At 41.2% G+C, this 21,490-nt stretch overlaps 1 protein-coding gene across 1 annotated transcript; it reads right to left on the bottom strand.

Moving 5' to 3' along the window:
• Positions 1-115: 115 nt before the first annotated feature.
• On the bottom strand, positions 116-15,781 carry LOC132327096 (protein mono-ADP-ribosyltransferase PARP12-like). Its single transcript, XM_059845872.1, has 12 exons — positions 15,453-15,781; positions 14,239-14,380; positions 12,337-12,631; positions 11,292-11,390; positions 9,272-9,395; positions 8,340-8,535; positions 7,746-7,866; positions 6,376-6,472; positions 5,430-5,508; positions 4,090-4,220; positions 3,301-3,452; positions 116-2,357 (listed from the first exon to the last, which is right to left on the bottom strand). Exons 1-12 carry the CDS (start codon positions 15,764-15,766, stop codon positions 2,089-2,091), a joined length of 2,019 nt encoding a protein of 672 aa, XP_059701855.1. The 5' UTR covers positions 15,767-15,781; the 3' UTR covers positions 116-2,088.
• Positions 15,782-21,490: the final 5,709 nt, after the last annotated feature.

Here is a 21,490-nt window from a genome sequence, read left to right as displayed (position 1 = left end):
AACCATCAGAAAGAATTTACAGGTTTGAGTACCTGTTTATTTACCATACACAAGAATGTTACCCCTGCAGTTTCTTTTCTTTTCTGTGATAATGGAGAAATAACAGACGACAAAGTACAACAACCAGGCATTTTATTCTCTGTTTTACTTACACTCATACACATACAAGAATCAAGTTAGAGGTTTTAAAAATACAATAAAAAATATCAATAAAAATATTTCAACTTTTTGCCTGAAAAAGAATGTTTGTTTCAATTTTCTGGCAGAAGATTAACATGACTTTAGCTATCCTAGTTCTTACCTGAAATTCTGCTTACGTTCAGAGCAAGAAATTCACACGACCAGTACTATCATTTGCCATTAACACGTAGATGAACATGGTTTTTGCAGAAAAACCTGATTCTGCACAGACAGGAAATCTTTCCTCCATAACTGTTATCCTCCTCAATGAATGTACTATTTGCTGACAAGCTCATTTGCTGACATTAGATTTATCATTTATGTTCTATTAAAAATCTTTTAAAAGAAATAATACAGCCAATTTGCCTGTCCCTATTCTGTGTTGCACTGGGATTAAACACAAATAGGAGATGTTTTCCTTTAGGTATCATGCTGCTAGATTTGCAGTTTACAAAAATGGGGACTGCACAGCCTTACTCCAGCTAATCATGGCCAAGCTCCTGGCTCACAGTGCTGAAGTAATAGTGTTACCCAGTGAACACCTGTCAGTCATCATCCAGATGAGTTAAAAAGAAGTATACAGAATGTAGCTGAAGATGAGCTTTTTTAGGTCATATAGAAAGTATTTCTTAAGGCTTCTGCAGCACAGTATAGCTAACTTTAGCACATTAATCCTATTATAAAGTATCTATCTATGCATCAGCAACTTTAATCTTAAAAAAATATTTGAGAGCTCAAGTTTTTTGATTGCACACATGTAAGCTGACTGCTCAACACTATTATCTTCTTCTGATAGGAATAATTAAATATTCAACCTAATATTCAAATTTTAAAGGTTTCAGCTCTGTGGCTGAAGACAACTTCCTCGGTAAGCATGTTTTTCTCAAAAGAAGTCCAACAACAACTTGATTACAGAAGAAATCTGTGAATCTCCTGTACCCAAAGAGGCAGAACACCTAATGAGAGACAGTTACTCGCCATCCTTCCTAGCAGCTCTAAGAGAACCGTAAAGTTCATCCACAGAAACAAGGTACTGATAATCAAGCAGGACAAGCAGTTTATTTCCCTCCTAAGCATGGTATTAATAAGTGTGCCTCCTCTGCTTCCTCCACAGCACCTGCCAGCACTCTTGTGTTTGTAGGCACAGTGAAAGTCATGAAAAACTTGTATTCTCAGATATGAAATACAGTATTTATTTGATAGAGTAAGTCATCTGAGTCACACAGCACCAAGCAACCCCTGTTATGCTTGTATCTTTGGTAATTGTTTTAAATGAGAAACTCAACAAGTGAAAATAAGTCTCTGGTCTTTTTCAACAAGCAAGTTTTAATTTTTGAGGTTTTGTTGGTGCAGATTAAGTAAGGACAAAAAAGAAGAGTGCTACTACGAATTTATGCAATGAGTTGAGCACAGAGATTGTACAATCACAGTTGCAAACACCTGAATGTCTACTGTTACAGGAGATAGATTACTAAAATACACGATTTATCCAGTTTTTGAGTTAAAAGATAAACAGGCAGAGGGATAGCACCTCTGACCAATGAGCACGTGTAAAAATCTATCCTGAAACAATAACTAAAAACTGTTTAAACTTGGCAGTCATGGCCAATCCTCATGCTACAACCATTGGCAATTTCTTCTAATAAATTTATGAAAGGCTCCCATAATGTAGGGTAATGTGAAAGCTGCTACAAATAGGATACAGAAATAGGATTTCAGGAATTCTAAAACATCCTCTATGTCTTTTTATGCCTTGTTTTCTATTACACAGAAAAGACAGAGAAAAAATGTTTCTGAACACTCACCTATCTGATCACACAGCTTCTTGAAAATCAATTTTTCTCTCTCTCAAGCCAAAACTAAAAAACTGTTTAAACCAGTTAAACATAAGAATGACAGGTTTTGCTGCTATAGAAGTCTTGCTGATGCCTGATATTCTATGAGATACTCTGGATAAATCTGCTGCTTCTCAAAGATGACAAAGATAGAAGGGTTTGAAGAGTTATTCACACAACTGTCATAGAATTTTTGGCTGTCCTTCATGGGAGGCCGAACATAATGGGAACTACCAAGAGTGAACTCCCCCACCAGCACTCGTGCCAGAAACATGGTCTTGGTGTTTGAGTCTGCCCCACAGTAGTTGTCAGAATAAGATGCATCCCTTGCAAAATAGCTTCCTGCAGAAGAGACACCAAGAAAGAGTTTTTAAGACACTAAAATGGCAGGAACAAAGTGATACTGTGTGAAAATGAATTAATAAACAAATCCATTATGCAATTCAAGAACAGCCTTTCCAAAGCCTTCACTTGTCCTCTATGTCCCTTTTAGTGGAAACAACCACTATGCACTTTTTCATTTTTACAGCACACATTTAAAAAACAACGTTTAAAACATTATCATAATCTTCTAAAGGGTTTCCTCCTGACCCTATGACCTCAATGTCCACCTCCCCCACTATCACCACATTTCCTCCCCTGGAAGAGGCTACTAATATTCAGCAGCACAGCTGGACTTGATGATCCTTGTGGATCCCTTCCATGCTCAAAATACACTGTGATTCTCTAACATTTCTGAGAGTTACAAAGTATTCAAGCAGAAAGGTGTGTAGTCAGCCAGTCAGCCTGTCTCAGCTTGATGTGCTGGTAATTTCCTGTACATAGGACAATATAGAAGGATATAATCTGCTAACAAGGTAAAAAACCTGTAACCAGAATGGCATTTAGATTCTTGGGGGAAAAAATAAAAAAATAAAAAATAAAAAAAAAAAAAAAAAAAAAAAAAAAAAAAAAAAAAAGCAAAAAAGAATCCAGGCTGCTTTTCTGTAGGAGTTGAGAGAAACTGGAACAGCAGTAAGCCTGGAGTCTAGCAGAAACCATCCCTACAACTGACCTCTTCTGTCTGTTCTTGCAAGTACTTAGGAGAGCAGAGGCCAAGGCCTTTTAGAGTGCCTTAGCTCCAAATGACCCTTGTGAAACTCAGCTCTGTTGCCTACATCATGACATACATGACATAGAGAAGCCCAGGACTGGCCAAGTACCACCTTGTAAACTTTACCACTCTGCAGTGAGTACTGAGAATTTTTTAGCAAGTCTAGGATTACTGAAAGAGCTGAAAAACAACCTTTGCCATAGACTGTCCCATGAAGGCCGCAGATTCTCCAGTCAAAGTTTTGCTGGCAGATGGCATCTATGTCTTTTTTACTGGTCCCATGAAATAAAAATCGCTCATCTGCAGCCTTTCCACCATTGCTCTTCTGCATTAGGTCCTTCTGCCTGCAATGAGAAGCAGAATCTTTGCAGTTCCACAGTGGCTGTCCCCACAGGTTCCAGCTACTCAGAAACAATTTTACACAGAGTATATTCTGAGAGTCTTTACAGTAAGGCCTAATTTGGGCATACAAACATGCTTTCACATTATACATAAATGTTTTACTACAAATGTTTTCTTTCCTTTGCTGCCTTTGAAGTGAGAGGAAGGAATCTCAGTGTTATTTTTTTTCTCTGAACACAGGAGTTTCAATTAAGGCTTGCTCTCCATGAGTTTTGCATTTAATTTTGAAGGCTGTTTCAATTTCAACCAGCTACAAAACACTGTGCTCCATGTGACTTGTTACCAGCTTCAAGGTTTGACTGGAAGGAAGCTGTCACGGACACAGGCTGGGCAGAAGTCAGGAGCAAGGATTCCTCCCACACAGCCCTGAATCTGACTTCTAAGCTCGGTGTCTTGACTGAGCTTTGGGTTTGTTGATACCTTTTTATCTAAATGTTGATACTAGGTAGGTATTTTAGTGGGAGAGTGGTAGCAGAGGCATTTCAGGAATGTGTGTTCTATCTTTAGCACAGCAAATACAGCTAACTGCAGAAAGAACAAACATCATGCATACATACCAGAGCAGTGTTTTATACTTACCATTGATAGAGTTCCCAGAGGGATGGGTTCTGAACTCTACAAATCTTTTTAATAGCTGCTTTGGGCATTGTGCGCTGAAAGTCCACTTTGACTTTCTTGTATTCTTCCGAAGAACAGTCAAGCTCAATCAACTGCAAGGAAAAGTTTGAAAAGTTACTTTTGCATGGTTTTGTGCAGCCACTCAACCCCTCTTAGTATCTGGGTCAAGATATATTTGCATGCAACAAACAGTATCTAAATGCATAGCAGAAACGAGCACATAAATAAGGAATGGAGAATTTATGTTGCAGAAAACCAGAGGATCTTTTTAGTTTATACTCCCAACAGCCAGTGAACACAAACTTCACTCATTGCCTGTTGTGTTTCTAAATCAATTGGAGAGGCTTTATTTGAACAATTTTAGGGAAAAATATGGTCACACTACTAAAAATCACTTCCTTACATGACAGTTCTGAAAGCATGCAAAGCTTACTTGCATATTTTCGTAGGAACATAAAAAATGTCAACGTTAGTCTTATTTCTTAGTGACAACTTGCTGAGGATTTGCATTTTGCAAGTTAGTGATTTTCGAGCATCAGATAATACCTTTTCTGTAGGTACAGTTACTAGAGTTGACAGAGGAGCTGGTGGAAGCAGACAGGAAGTCAGAGAAGGTATGCCACACATATATTAACTGGGTGTGTTACAAAGGTAAACAAGTTTATTCCACTGGAATGAATAAAATAATAGTAAACGTAATAATAAAAGATCCCATCCTGAACAAGCTGCCCTGAGAAGTTGTGGAGTCTCTCTGGAGATATTCAAAACCTACCTGGACACAATCCTGTATGACCTCCTCTAGGTGAACCTGCTTTAGCAGGGGAGTTGGTTTCTGTGATCTCCAGAGATCCCCCCTTCCAAGCCCAACTATTCTGTGAACTGCCTCAGTTTCAGCAGCTCACCATAGACATACAACAACCTACAGCTAAGGGAATGGCTGCTCTCAAGTTCAGAGGCATCATTTACCTCTGATGCTTTCACCACATGTTGGGACTTCAAAACTGTGTATTTTGGGCACCAGTACCAGTCTTGTTAACATAGCAAATTTGCCAAGCCAAGGGATTAATAGTAGCAGTGAAAGTCTCTGCTGCCATAGCTTCACTGCCACCATTTATTTAAATTTGGGTTTAGTTTCACCTCCAGGTCTGCCCAGTGTGGTATCAGGTTTAAATTTACCAATACCTCTGTATTATGCTACATAGAAACAGTCATTTATAAAGCCAGAAGAAACACTCAACTTGTGATGGAACAAACCTTACATGACAAAACTGACAGAAAGAAAAAACTAAAAAGCCCCAAACCTTGAATCCAAGTTCAGGCAGGGCAGATTTGTCCCAGTGAGCTGGAATGTTCTTAAACCCTTCTGTATGTTTAACGCCCCTGTAGATAATAAGACATTTCAAATAGACAATTAAAATAAAACTAAGGGAGAACATAGGCAACTGAACATATTAAAAAATATTTCAAAACTGTCATTTCTGTTCAGCACATGAAAATATTTGATCCAAGTCATCGTGTCAAGACTTATGTCAGAAAGCAAGATGCCAAATGAGAAAAAAAGAAATATATACTCTAACCTAAACAGATAAGGATTTCTCTTGTAGAGTTGAATGTATATACAAAAGCTCTACTACACCAGGGGAGGTAAATACAAATGCATCCAGTATCACATCAGTATGACTGAAACAGGATAGATACAGCCCTCCTCTGTACTTACACCCCAATTTTAATTCGAGTGTTTAGCTGGTCTTTTCAGTGTTTAAGCAAGGACAGTGTGCTGCAAGGGAAGGTGCAAGAATTGGCTGTTACATGCAACTCTATCTCCTTGCAGGCTCCCACCTTTTGCTCTACCTGTAACAACTACTGCTTTCCTTTCAGATTGTCTGGCTGCTCTCAAAAGAATTTTTCTGAACTTGCATTTAGCTTTGAAAAATTACTCATCTCAGGAAGAACTAGTACACATAAACACAATGCTACATGTTTAATTATTTCCTACCTTTCCACACTTCCTGTGGCAAAGCCCAAATTTTCTTCACCACAGAGGTTTCTGAGCTGATTGAAAACTGCTGGCCAGGCTGCAACACTGCCCTGGCTAGACACAGTTGTAGGAAAGGTATGTTCCTTTCCCTCTCCACGTCTTTCACAATTGCCTTACCAGCTACTTCTTCACTCTACTTGCACCCATGGAGGATTCAGCATTCACAAAGCACTGAACCCATCACCTCAGAATGAGCAGCTGTGGTTTACCTGGCTTTTGTCTTTTCCACCTCTGCCTGAGAGACAAATTTAGGTCTTCTGCAAATCTTCCTCTCTGTTTTGTAGCGAAGGTTTTTCTGCATCATGGCTGGAAAAAAAACCCAAACAAAATCCCATGAACAATCAAAGATGTTTTTGAAAGCCTTCACACTGCAGCCACATTTGTCACTAAGTTGTTTTGTCAAAAACATAGACACAAAGGCTTCCTCCTCCTCATTTTGCAACCTAGATACTTTTTTCCTACAGTTAGTTGTAGATTTCAAACCCTGTAAACACAACCCAACATCTATCACAGACAATTTATTTTTATTGGCCACCAAGAGAAACAAGTCCCAGCAACCTGAATTTTAGAGACATTCCTTCTGGGTCTTGGAAGCTCTGCAGCTACTGTGACATCATACTAACAATTAGGAGTCAGTACCAGCCAGGACAATGAGGCCTCATCTTCAGAGTGAGATACGCAGGAAGACAAACAAAGAAACCTCCTGACACCACCAAGCCTAGAAATTAAGTTCTGAAAGACATCTACACTGCCTAAGTTACTAAAAAAGCCCAAACCTTAGAAAAGGGATTGATTCACTGTGCAATTTTCACTTCTAAGCTGGCCAAGTTTTCCCAGCATTGCTTTTCATTAAATCACAAACAACAGATAACATGTCCTTTCTGGTTTTTTGGTTTGGGGTTTTTGTGTTTGGCTTTTTTTTCATGCAGAATATGACAGTAATGAAAAGCTGGATCAAACTCAACTACACCAAACTGACAGCCCAGGCAGGCTGATTCTCACCACTGTTATATGTAATTTTTGAAAAGGATGCCAGGAAAAGCAAGAGCTCAGAGAGGACAGTGCCATCACAAGTGGCTTCTATTTCCTGAACTCTTGGAAACACTTCTCCCTACCTTGACGTAGTCAAGGTATTTTCCCAGCCTTTCCAGACAGGATGAAAAGAAAACATGTACAAAAATCTTGCAATGCTAAGGATTGTCTGGACCCTGCACCTTGTCCAAGTGGGGTTTTTTTCTGCAAACCAGTGATTAAAGTAGAGCAGAAGCTGGCTTGTCAAGTCTTCTAGAAGTTCCTCACCATTTGTGTTGGTGCCAGCATCAGTGTCATACTTGGACTTTCTGGCAGACATTTTGAAACCTAGCACAAGAACTCCTCAAAAATAAAAGCTCTGAAAGAATAGAATGCCCCTCTGCTTATGTGAACAGCTCTTATGCTGACAGCTTTGATAGAAATTCTGTAAGCATTGCAATTCAAAGTCCAAATTTCTCTCTTCTATCTCCTGTAATAAGGTAATTCAGAACCACAAGATATCCGGGAGGGAAGGACAAAACAGAAAAACAAAGCAAATGCAACCTACACACAAAATTTATTTCATATTCATGTCTTCCAGCTTTGAAGGTCATCTTTGGAGAACTTTCAGTCAAATAAGCTTTCTCCAGGTCATCACTGGAGACAGTAGCAGCTGCATGAAGATCATCCTATCATGCCAAAAATAGAGAGAAAAAAAAGTTTCTCCTGGTCTGTTACAGACAAGCAAATCTAAAAACCAACAACTCTCTTATGAACAGTGGCTGCAGGATATATCAGCATATGAGAAATCCTTGATTTGGACTGACACATTCACCAACTAGACCACACAAAGTACTACTGGACCTTCAGAGAAGGAGGCTTTTCTCAGAAGCAATGGAAAAAATGTATTATTATTGTGAACCTATCTGACATGACTGACTGAATAGTTATCTGATGATAATATTTGTGAGTCACCAGTGATCAGTTCCCTACCTGAACCAATCAAAATCACAGGGAAAAGACCCCATTAGGCCTTTAATGTCCATCTGTACAGTGTAAGTGAGAGGAAGAGGGTGACAAAAGAGGGAGAGGATATAAGCACTGTGCACTTTTCAGTAGTTCTGCACTTGGGTTAGGAGTCTCTCCATTTCTCCACACTTACTTGTTTTCCATACTCCTGCCACGTGCCATATTCATCTTTCCAGTACCAGATCCATTCTGTTGTAAGAATGAAGTGAGGGGGTTTGGTCACAGAGGAGGCTGTAGAAAGACGTCTGACTTTTTGCAACCCACAGCACATGCCATGAAAACAGATACTGAACGGGAAAAGGAACCCTTCAGTAAAAGCACAGTCAAATCTATAAAAAAGGAGGGAAAAAAGAACTGTTTCTGAAGCTTTACTCATAGATTCAGAAGCCCACTACAAATTTGCAAATTAAGTCAACCTCACCCAAAAGCAAAACACAAAGGTGCACTTTTCACTACAATGTGTGCTTTGCACCTTGCACTTTTCACAACTGTATGCTAGCTATATTTCCTGTTTGTACATATTTTGCATTACAGTACTATGTCCCACATTGGTTCTATGGGGAATGATCATAACCCACTCCTAAATTAATGAGTTACATAAGATGAACAGACAGTGGAAAACAGGCACTGCCTTCTTCATGCTGACCAGCTATATTCTAAAGAGAACACTGACATAAACTTAAGAAGGGCTTCGAAGAGCCTGTAACATAAGAGGAACAGGTAATTTTCCAGCATGGGATGTAGCATACTGGGAAGAGCCCCTTCCAGTACTCTCTTGTGCTATATAACCAGTTCCAAACTCTGAAAGGTATTTCCATATTCTTCACATGCTCTGCTCCCAAGAGTATATATCTCTCTCTCCAGGTATTCTGCCAGTCCACGATATGGACTGTGGGAAAAGGGGAAGGGAGGGCCAAATCTCATGCAAAGTGAGGTCAGTAGAAGAACGTCAAATAAAACTACTTATGGAATGACTACATTAGAATTGCAGTAATTTATAGCCACTAAGGATCTGGTACAAGACAGTGAACTCCAAACATTACAAATTTTTACAAGAGCTTATACCTGACATTTTTTGGGTCACAATATGCATCTTCTATTTCTTCCATATTCGTGAAGTCCTTCCAGGTATTACCCTCAGAGTACTGCCATCTATATGGCAAGTGAAAATGGGTTCTGATACACTTTTCTGTAAAAGTTTAGAAAGAAAAGAAGATGCATTATTTTGACAGGTTATGACAGAATCCAACATTTCAGGGCTGTGTACCCAGCTGGTGAAATCATCAGAAGGACAGTTTTTGATGATTTCAAAGATGATAGGAAAGTGTTCACCTATGGCACCATTACAAACAATAGTTCAAAATTTTTCAGCATAAGCAAGCAACACTTGAGTTTTTGGGCTTAGGTAGAAGTTCAGTTTCTGTATGTACTAGACTCTTTTTGCACATTAAAATTGCACAGATCATTCTCAGTTTCAGAGAAAAAAAATGATCACAGACTCCTACAAGGCTATTATTTAATAAATAGAAAAAAACTGTATTTATGATTAACCATTAAATCACAAAGTGGTGTTACTGAGGAAAAATCCAAAGCACAGCAGTGCTTAGTTTTAAGATATAAGGACTGTCAGTGTTTAACTTCAGATGGTAACTAAGTACAACACAGCCATTTACTCCCATTTCTTTCAGTGAGATGGGGAAAACAGGAAAAAGGTAAATCTGTGGGTTGAAATCAGAACAGTTTAGTAACTGAAACAAAATACAATATAGCAACTGTAAGTATATATATACATATGTAAATATACTCTTGTATATCTATAAGGAAGCTTACAAAAAGTGAGAGAGGAATAAAGCCCAAGAAATACAAGTGATCCACATGACGATTGCTCACCACCCACTGACTGATGCCCAGCCCCTTCCCAAGCAGCAATCAGCCACTCCCACAGTTTATACACTGAGCATGATGTTCTGATGGTATGGAATAGCCTTTTGACAAGTTCAGGTCAGCTGTCCTGGCCATGCTTCTTCCCAGCTTCCTGTGCACCTCCTCACTGGCAAAACACGGGCAGCTGAAAACTTCTTGACTTTGGGTAAGCACTACTTAGCAACAACTACAGCATTAGTGTGTTATCAATGCTATTCTCATACTAAATCCAAAACACAGCACTGTACTGGCTTCCAGGAAGAAAATTAACTCTGTCCCAGCTGAAAGCAGGGATGTATCCACCTATTCCATACTATTTACACCATGTCTAGGTCCCACACCTTCCAACACAACCCAGTTAACAATCATCACCTTTCCCCTCTTTTGATAAATATACAGACATTATTCCTTTAGTCTCAAAGTCCTCTGCCCTTCAGTAATTCTCCAAGAGATCCAGGGCCCACAAAGAAGAGCAATGGTAGCAGTGAGCCAGGTATCACAAGTGTTACTCAGAGTTCAAAGTGTCAGTGGGCAGTCACTCTTGAATGGGAGTAAAGGTGACATCACCAGTGCATATGTGCATAAACCCCAGGCCAATTTCCACAGCAGAACCAAAGGAAACTTAACTACAGGGAAAGTCAAGGAGAAAGTGCACCACACCTTCATACGAGGAGGTGTTCAGTACACAGGTCAAGAACATCAAGAAAAAAAAGGATAACAAAAAAAATCAACAAAAAAGCTGTCAAAGCAGCCTTGTTCCTGGACACCTTTGAACATTTTGAAAGGGAGACAGCTAAGACAGATGGAATAGAAGAATACTAGAAGAAAAAATTAGAATTCAGAGTATCTTTCATATCTTTCCTGTTTGGAAATGTGACTCCTATCATTCAGCAATCCCTTAGGTAAACACAGGTGGAGTAGCCAATCTTCAGCACAAGCAGATTCCATGGCAAAACAAAACATCTCCTTTGTTTTGGTGTGCCAGGTCAAACACTCTTCTACAGCAGTCAAGGCAGCAGTGTGATTTAACTAAACATAAGCAGAAACTCAGGGAAAGTTTCCCCTTTCTGTGAAAGATGTCTACTATTTCCTTTTTAAGACAACAGAAAAACAGGCTGGACTTGACACAATCTGTACTGATACTGATACTGAGCCAACCTACCTTTAAAACCACAACCTCTGTACAGATGATGTAAACATATCTGTTCTGATTCATCTTCCTTTGAAGTTGAGGAATCCCGTCTAGTGCTGGGTTTTCCGTCTAGAGGGGGGAACTGTAACTATTAATACACATCAGATCAACAATGCCTCTTAAAAGTGCTCCTATCCCTAGGAAAGAAGCCTAAAGGCAATGTCTGTAAGTACCTAAATGCACTCAGCTCCAGAAAGACAAGGAAACCTTTGATAAACTTGTATACTCAAAGTCCCCTCCCTGTATCCATCATTTCTGACCTTGATTTCCCTGTAACTGCTGAATTCCTCAGATACAGATTTTCGCTGTCCCCACAAAACAAGAATAGAATCCAATGCCTTTATACTTCCAGATGGACTTGAGTTAAATGTGCATTCTACACAGCTGATCACACTGGCAGCTATAAAATACAAAGTTTCAAAATCTGATACTTCTGTAAATTAAAGCACATTAAAGAAGAAGGAACAGCAAGCAAACTAGCAGAGATGAGCACACACACTTGAATTCTTCATTGTGTTATCCTTTTTTTTTCCTGCTAAACTATACTTAACTTACAATTCTAAAGAACTTCAAAAGAAGAGTGCAAAGAAAATATTACACTTCCAAGAAATAACTAGGATAGTGCTGTTTGTGAATTCTTGTGTCAGACAATCGCTACATTAAAGAAAAACAATTAAATAGTTTATAATCAGACAACCACCACTCCTATTCTTAAACAGGTCTCTACCTTTACGAATTTTACCTAAAAAAACTCCAAAATTATAGAGCTCCCTACTTCCAGTTCCTATTACACTTTTTTAACCCCAAGTCTGAGAATAAACACCAGCACTCTATTTCTCAGGAACCTCTCCTGACTTCACTTGTCAAGACAAAGATCTCTGTCAATGAAATAGGTACAAGGTCCCTCCTAAAACACAAATCAAGATGTAAATTCAGTTTTCATAATGACACCAGTGAAAATATTAAATTCACTACTGTGACTCTTCTGATGTATTCAAAAGATGATATGATTTACCTTTGCATGGTGAAGATTTGGCATCTTCTATGTCATACATGTTTTTGTTGCCATTTTTTATGTCATACATGTTTCTGTAAGTGGAAGGTAGTTTCTTAATCATGTCTGAGCTCATCCCCTGTCTCTCCAGTTTCTCAAAACATTCTGGATTTAATAAGTCATGGGACCGTTTGCAGCTGCTGCCAAATCTGCACTGACCCCGCAAAAAGTACTGGCAAACATGAAGTTTGGTGCAGGATGTTTTAAAGGAACAAGATCCATGAAGTCCATCACCTTTGTTATAATGCAAGCAGACCTTGGGAAGGAGAAGAAGAAAGAAATTTAAGTATCAAAGTACAATGTGCTTATTTAGATTGTTTGAATCCATGATTTTTAGGTTTTTGTATGGCTACAATGTGAATACATTTTCTTTTGAAAAAACATTTCTTCTGTCTTTTTCTTTTCAAAACGATTACTTGATAGCTTTTCCTTTGCCCTGCTAATGTTTAAAAAGATCTTTCAAAAGACAACATTCTTACAGACATTCTCAAGATGGGATTTAGTGCTAAATCACACCCCTTTAATTTTCTAGTCTTGGAATTTTTTTGACCCCAACTTGATGGTAAGAGGTACTGAATCTGGCTGGCATGGAGTTAACTTTCTTCATAGAAGACCACACCACACCATGTTTTGGGTTTGTGACCAAAACAGTGTTGATAACACATCCCTTTGGTCTGTTTGGATCAGCTGTCCTGGCCATGCACCCTCCCTCCCTTGTGCCCCTCCTCACTGGCAGAGCATGGGAACCTGAAAAGGCCCTGACTGAAGATAAGCACTCAGCGGGTTGCCAATGTGATTTTCATATTAAATCCAAAACACTGCCCTGTTCATGATACCAGTAAGAAAATTAACTCTATCCCAGCTGAACCCAGAACAGATAAACACCACACAGCCTCTCACTCACTCCCTCCCAGGTTGAGATAAACACAGTTTAATATGGCATAAAAGGAAGGAGAAATAATAATGATGACAAAAGAACAGACAAAACAAGTCAGGCAGAATGCAACTGCTCACCACTCACTGAACAAAGCCCAGCCAGTCCCCACCAGCGTGGCACCACCCCTGGGCCACCTCCCCCTGCTCCACTGTTCAGAATGAGGTCATATGGTATGGAGTATCCTTTTGTCCAGTTTGGGTCAGCTGTCTTGTGCACTCCCAGCTTCTTGTGCATTCCGAGTCTGCTGCTAGCAGGGCAGTATGAAAAACTGAAAATTCCTTGACTTAGAGCAAACTCTGCTCAGCAAAAACTAAAGCATGAGTGTTATCAACATTGTTCTCACCCTGAATGCCAAACACAGCATTGTACCAGCTACTAGAAAGAAAATTAACTCTAGTCCAGCCAAAACTAGGAAATAGTCCAAACTGGACAAAGGGATATTCCATGCCACATAATGTCATTATCTAAAAAAAAAAAAAATAATGGGGAAGGGGACAGAGGGAAGGTGAAAGAAAAGGGAGATGGGTCCTTCTTACAAGGCAGCACTTGCTCAGAGACTTATTGGGCATCAATCTGCTTCGAGGTGGTGAAGCAGAAGTGTCTTTGCAACACTTCTCCCTGCTTTCCTCCCCGTTCTACACTGTCTTTATCTCCATTCACAGGTTTTGCCTGTGAAGAACTTTAGTTCTTCTTGTTAATGCTCACCTCCTCTGCTTGTGACAGGAGAATGAGGAGTGGCTGAGGGACCGTTCAAGAGCTAAGCTGTCAGCTAGGGTCAACCCACCAAAGGTGAGAACAGAGGATGCAAATTTATTTTTAGATTTACATTAAGCTAACTAAATTGACACCCAATTTCTCCCTCTCTGTCAAGCCTCTTCCTAGTTGTGATGCTCACTGAAACACAAGACTAGGAAGCTGTTACTCACCTCTGGTAAGAGGGAAGGGTCATTTTGAAGCAGAAGCTGGCAAAGTTCATCATGGTTTAAATTCTCAAGTCCATATTGCTTTAGAACACGGAGATTGTGGTCTGAGTGGAAGCTGTGAACAAACCTGCATCCTTTCCTAGAACTCAAGAAACCCAACATCAAAATGACTGGCATTATTTTGACACCCCATGGGCATTACACTGAGCAGTTGGAAAAGCACACCAAATTAGCTAGCTTCAGAAAAATCCACATTGCTCATCTATAAAGCCATTATGTGATCTGCAAAGCAGATTACATAATTACTCTGAGGATAATTGCCACGCTACTTCTGATTCACAGTCATCATAGCCTCAGTGCACTCTGACAATATCTGCATTTTTGACCTGCAGTTCACAACCACAAAACCACCAAAGCTCTAGAGCATCAACCCCCTCTCAGCCGATGAGTCCATCCACCACGGTCCGGCAGCTCGGGGACCTGAGGGCACACTCAGCTCTAGCACACTGCCCAGGGTCCCCCAGCACAGGGACATGCGGGGACACAGCTTTAGCTCATTGCCCAGGGTCCCGCAGCACAGGGACGTGCGGAGACACAGCTTTAGGTCATTGCCCAGGGTCCCGCAGCACAGGGACATGCGGGGACACAGCTTTAGCTCACTGCCCAGGGTCCCGCAGCACAGGGACATGCGGGGACACAGCTTTAGCTCACTGCCCAGGGTCCCGCAGCACACGGACATGCGGGGACACTCAGCTCTAGCTCATTGCCCAGGGTCCCGCAGCACAGGGACGTGCGGGGACACAGCTTTAGGTCATTGCCCACGGTCCAGCAGCTCAGGAGCTCAGGGACCTGCGGGGACACAGCTCTAGCTCACTGCCCAGGGTCCCGCAGCACAGCGACCTGCCGGGACACTCAGCTCTAGCTCACTGCCCAGGGTCCCGCAGCACAGGGACCTGCCGGGACACTCAGCTCTCCCCTGGCACGGCGATGCCCATGGGCAGGAAAGCGCCAGGGTGATGAGCCGGGGAGGAAGTGCTGCGACCCAAAGCTGTGAAGCCACCGCCTGCGACTGCCTCCTTTGCAACAATACACGCACAAATAAATAAAAGCGGACGGGCAATGAGCATTTCCGACGCGGAAAGGCCTTTACTGAGAGCTCCTTCCCCTGAAGGGGCACACCGAGCCCCCCGCGATGGCGGCCGTCCCCCGCCCCTCACCTGGCCAGCTGGTTGCGGCAGAAGCCCTTCAGGTGGTACTTGCAGATGTGCAGCTGCCCGCACTGCCCCGGGCAGCCCGCGACGTGCTCCGGGCACAGACGCACGGGGCTGGTGGCCACCACCACGGCCACCTCGGCCTCCGCCGCCGCCGCCCGGCCGGGCCGCCGCACCAGCGTGAAGCGCTGCGCGTCCCGCAGCACGGCCGCCAGCTGCTCGGCCGAGGGCCGGGCCGGCAGCCGCCGCCGCAGCTCGCCCTGCTCCAGGCAGCCGCCGCTGGAGCACAGCACCCGCAGCGCCTGAATCGCCAGCGCCATGGCCGGGAAACCCCACCCGGGAAAGCGACGGAAACGGAAACGAAAGTGAAAGAGCCCGAGAGGGAGCGGGGCCGCCTGGGCCCGGAGTCTGCTCTGCCCCGCAGGGGAGTGGCTAGCTCTGCGTGACCCGGCGGCGGTACCGGGCCACGGTCCTTGGCCTCACTCCTCTGCCTGACTTTTAGTATGTATTGACCGTTTTCAATCCCATGTCACCAAAAAGGGATGGCAGCTGGGAGGTCACACATCTCCTGTAGGGAAAAAACAGGCGCAGGGATGAATGGAGCATCAGCCAGGTGAATGGAGCTTCACCGCCTTAAATTACAGGGAGAAGGCTGGTGTCTGAATTCTGCCGTCAAAAACATCTCCGTTTAAGGTTTCTGACCTGTGCCACTTTTCTGACGATACATGGTGAAGGCTGCTCTCACACTCCTTTCGTTTCGATATCTAAATTAAAAGCTCGGTCGTGGTCACACATCTGGGCACAGCTGCCCTGCTTGCAGTGCTCATAGTACCAGCGGCTGCACAGTGGTACACCACTGCTTCTGCCTGCACAGCAACCACGGCACCGGTGTGGCCAGGCAATGTCCTCATCCTCTAGGAACCCACAAACTCTTTAGAAGGGTGCCCATCTTTTAATTAAATGCCTTTGACTGGGTCATTTTGGCACTCCTTGTTCTGCATCACAGTCACTCAGAGCATGCTTTAAATGGTGGCAGAGCAATGATGCAAAGGGCCATCATTTCAGTCGGACTAGCAGTGGAAGGCATGGGGACTCTCACCGATGGTGGTTCTCACTGAACAAAAGTCCTGCTTCCTTCCTTCTTTTGCCAGTCCTGTTCTGTTCTGCCTTTCCCCTTGCCTCGTCTTACTTCCTGCTTGCCCTGTGAGACCGGGAAGGAAGTGACAAAAGTAGAATCTAGACAAGCACACTGAACAGAAAAACAGCTCTACTCAGTCAGGATACAGGTACACGTTCATAGAGATCTATCTGTAGCTTACCTGTGACAGGCCATCAGCAAATGTTTGTGTGAAAAAATGCGTATTTTATGATTGGCTTTTCGCAAATATTAAATTGAATCTTATATGTTGTAATGTTAGAAAGTTATGCTGTATTAATTTTCTTAAGTAGTGTGTTAGACATAGTTTTAGGTTATAACATAATGTTAAAATAGAAACTATGCTATGTAAGATACTTCTTTTAAAGAGAGGACTCTCACTGAGATAGCAGCCACAGGACACCTAAATCTTTCAGAGAAAGAGAATTTATTGCTCCATTATCAGAAGAAATGAACTTCTTCCTGCCTCGCTCGGCCCTGAAGACACCGTTATGATTAAGAGGAAGAAGTTGACACTGACCAGAATCCTTTATTTGAATGGAATTTATGCATCATGTATGAGATGTATGAATATGCAACAGGCTATTGCTTTTAAGGGTTAATCCTCTGTTAACGTGGGTCCTCTTTCGGGCTTATTTTGCCCAGAAAAAGGTACCCGGACGTCCGTAACTGTTTGTTTTTATTGTCTCGTATTGTCCTAATCCTAATTGTCCAAATTTTTATTACTAAAATTACATTGCTATTTTTATAATCATTTTATTACTACTGAACTTTAAAAAATTTAGAAACAAGTGATTGGCGTTTTTCACAGTTTAGGAGACAACATGAGAGGCTGGAGTGTCACTTAGTAGATGGAAGTAATTCCGTAGCTTGCACTGTCTTTGTCATCCTTTCTTCCTAGGGACAGCCTTTACTTGAGGGGCATACATGCAGATGGGCACATTTGTCACTGAGGGTCACCTGGTGGTAAGGCACTTCAAAGAGAGAGATCACACACCACTGGCAGTGACTGGCAGTATCACAGAACAGTTGGGGTGGAAAGAGGCCATAGGAAGTCATCTGGTCCAAAATAAATCCAGCTGTTTCATCACTGAAAGACAATATAGGTGGAAGCTCCTAATTTGGGTTTTGTGTCTAATGATCTCAAATTATTGGATAGCTGTATACTGCCCCATGAGTAGGAAATGTCTTGACTGAACCAAAACTCAGGGAACCCTTTAGCATAAAAAATATTGAAGCAGCATTGTGCCTGATAACTCTCATTCTTCCCAGTATTCATTTACTTTTTCTGACCCAAAATCCATCCTATCAAACTAGCTCCCAACTTTTTACATCTTAAAGATCACTGTGCTCTCCAACTGTAGCTGTTTCAACTGTATCTCCCTTTCACACTTTCTTTTCTCATGCATCTGAAAAACCCCATTCATTTGGCAGAAGTATGGTAATTTTTTAATGATAAAATTGGTATGAATGACTACACCAATGTCAACATTATACAGAAAGGAGTACCAAGAAAGAAGAGCAGTGTTAGATCAGGGTTGAAGGGGTGTTTTCTGGTAGCTTTACAACAAATTAATTCCAAAGTGTTGGTGTGTGTATCACAGGGAAGTTCACATGGCTGTTCCTGCTTTGCAGGAACTCCTGAGTGAGATTTTAAGGCTCTATCATTCTGTCTCTTTCTCATGGAGAACAAAAGTAGAAGTATGAAAACAAGCAATGGTTGATGCAGAGTGAAAGTTTGCAGAGATGCCTATGAATTACAGCACCTTCCCATGCCTGAATTCAAGCCCAAAATAAATCATCTTTTTTCCTTTCTCACACAAGTTTCTTGTAGTTTGTTTTGTGGCATGTTCCTCAGGAAGAATAAAAGTACCCCTTTGATTTGATAGAACTTCCCCACCTATGAATTATATATAAGCAAAATTGTACTTTCTTCAGAAGAAGAAGAATTATCAGCTAACAGAAAAGTCAATTTTCATTTGTAAAATTAAGTGCCATTGGACATGAAGGGCACCTAGGGCAAGTGGCTCCTCTTCACCTCTCAAATACTGTAAATTAAAGGTAAGGCTGTTTTCTTTAATGTCATTGTAGCATAATTGCACATGAGGTGTTCTGCCTACAGGTAAGGACTGCTGTGCACATTGGTCCTGACATAAGCTCCCTCTAAGCAGTTCCTAAAGCTTCTGAACAGCTGCTGAACTCAGAGCACGTGGGGTTTTAATAATTGTGGGACTTCAGGTACTGCAATTTCAGTGAGCCACCTTTGTTAAAATCTGATGTATTGTGCTATGAAAACTTTACTTTAGAAATTAGGAGATGTCAGTCATCAGACTAATATCTTTATTTTTAGGAACAGTTTATGGATAATTTTGTTAATTTGAACTGTGGCATCATTTCTTAATATTATTTGCATCAATTTTCAAGATGTAGTAATTTTATGATTTTCCTGTGAATTTTCATATGCATCTTTAAAACATCCACTGTTGTTATGGTGCATGGTGCCTCCACTTCCCACCCCATCCACGTGTTTCAGTCTTTTTCCCAGCTAGCATGGTGAAACTTCTAGCTTTACATTGTCTGTCATGGGAGATGAGGTAAGGAAAATTGGCAGTAGAAGACAGAATATCTTCTTGATATGTTTGCTTGCAGGTGTTTTTAATTGCCTGTCAACCTACATTTAAACACACAATTGAGGGTTTGTTGTTGTCCCAGTGATGGTCTTACAACATGGTTAAACACAGCTAAACTTTCCATTCTTTTGTCTGTAACTGGTTGGTTTATAATGGTTTGTGTTTGCTGTTTATCAAACATATATAATTTATATAGGTTCCTTTTCTGGGTTTAGTATAGATGTCCCATCCACCTTGGTCAGAATTGGTAGAATTTTATCCCAAAGAGTTGGTATGTTGGGATTCCACGTTTGATTTGTTCTTTGCTCAGAAATGTTTTGAGTGTTTTATCTGAAGACCATGCAGCCTTTGGGCTTGTACAGTTGGAATCAGTCCCAACAACGTGTTGTTTCTGTGTGCTTCTCTAATTTCTTCACTCACAGCTAGTCTTTCTGAAATCTGTATTAATTAACAACATATGGAGCTTATTGGATCCCAAGAGTCTCCAGTGACATGCTAACCTAAAAATCAGCCATCCAATGGTAACACATGCACCCACAACTTGAAAGCAAGAAACAGGAAACTCGGTTCTGTTGCAGTATGTGAATAGCACCAGACTGTGGGGCTGTTGGCTGTCCCAGGGATCTTGCAGCCTCTGCAAAGAGCAGGATAAATCCTCATTTTTTGCTCCTGCCTCAGGATACAAATGTAAACATACATTTTTGCATGCAAACAGTATAGTCTGGGCAAGATTTAGGATGAATTGTCTGTTTTATAAGAATAAACCAGCCTAATATAGCATGTAAAAAAAATTGTATTGTGTATAGTGTGGTTCATTACATAAGTAAGTTTCAAAAGGTCTTGCTTGTGAAAATAAAATAATTGGGGCTGAAAATTTACAGTATAGTTAATGATGCTGTTATGTGTCACTGGCACACTTGTAGTCTTATTCCGTTGAACATTTTATTACTTGGTGCCAGTGTAAATGTCTGTTTATTGTGTAAGCCTCATGCTTTTGTTCTTTTTTATACCCTCAAAAAGGTAATGTATTCACATATAGCCATAATCTTGTACACTGGCTTTCTCAACCTTTCAGAAGCCACCTGAAAAGCTCCTTTAAAACGATGGTGATCCTCAAATGAGCAGTAAATTGGCCTAAGTCAGAAGCCTATTGCTGCTGTCACAGGAGTTTTTCCTGCATTTGCCACTGCATTATCCACTGTCTATATTATCTACAGTTCTAACATACTGAATCTCAATGTATCTGTTAATTCTTCCTTTAAGCATTCCACTTTCAGATGGGAGTGACCTCCCTGTTGACAGATAGCGAACAGCAATTCTATTTTCTTTAATGTAGGAGTTGCCACCAAACCACTTATCTTTGTGTCACAATAATTTGCTGATCATGCATGCAGACATAACAGTTCAAAACTCATCACTTTTTCAAAGTTTCTGGTGAGTAAAAAAGAAAAAGTAACTTGTCAGGGACTAGGACAGTTACTGAATCATGTCACATTTCATTCTGCACTGAAATCAGCAACGATACAGAAGTTGCCCTCATTGTGTTGTGTTTCATCCTGTGCTGGACAAATTATGCAATTCCATTGGTAAGGACTTACGTCTATCAGCTCTTTGAAGAGATATGTTCATGACATCAGGCAATACTTATGAATGAAAATGCTGTGTCTGCACACAGTGGCTCAAAAAACCCTTGCTATTATGGCTAGATGGTTGTTATTTTTACAAGGTCAAACTGATGGGGAACACAAGACTGAAGGGATCCTCAATTCTAGCCACTCATTATCACAAGCAGCTAAGTTTTCAGGTATCTGTTTCAGAAACATCCACAGTGTAATCCACAGACACCCTGGAGTTTCTGAGCACACCAAGGAAAAAGCAGAATCTTTGTCACCATGGGAAAAGATAGACAGTAGATTTCAAAAGGAGAGGGTGTGTTTCTCAGAAATTCTGCCCAAAGCCTTTGAAGATGGCATCAGCTGCATATGGGAAAGCAAATATTGAAAAACAAAACACTTAAAACTGCTTTTGCAAGAAATCAGAAACTTCCAGCTTTATTTTCCAGCTGCTAGTCCCTGCTTTCCATTGAAACTTCCTTGTTGCAGTGAAAACTCTCCAAGGTTCTCTTGTGACTTTTTCTTCTGTGAGTTCATTTTATTTTCTCTGTGTTCATCAGCTAAATTCATAAATGCACTGACACATCACCCAGGATGTCACAGGGTATTGATTTGGAGATCAGCAGCAGCTACTTGTGGTGGCAG

This window comes from Haemorhous mexicanus, chromosome 5 (genome assembly GCF_027477595.1).
Source record: "Haemorhous mexicanus isolate bHaeMex1 chromosome 5, bHaeMex1.pri, whole genome shotgun sequence".
NCBI classification, from domain to species: domain Eukaryota; kingdom Metazoa; phylum Chordata; class Aves; order Passeriformes; family Fringillidae; genus Haemorhous; species Haemorhous mexicanus.
Note: the sequence above shows the minus strand (reverse complement) of the source record. Positions and strands in the feature narration are given on the sequence as shown.

Coding starts and splice junctions, on each gene's coding strand:
- LOC132327096 (XM_059845872.1), bottom strand. CDS start 15,766: ATGGCGCTGGCGATTCAGGCGCTGCGGGTGCTGTGCTCCAGCGGCGGC. Junction 7,867..8,339: donor GGCAGGAGTATGGAAAACAA/GTAAGTGTGGAG, acceptor TTGGCATGATAG/GATGATCTTCATGCAGCTGC. Junction 4,221..5,429: donor TGCCTGAACTTGGATTCAAG/GTTTGGGGCTTT, acceptor TTTTCCTTGCAG/TTGATTGAGCTTGACTGTTC.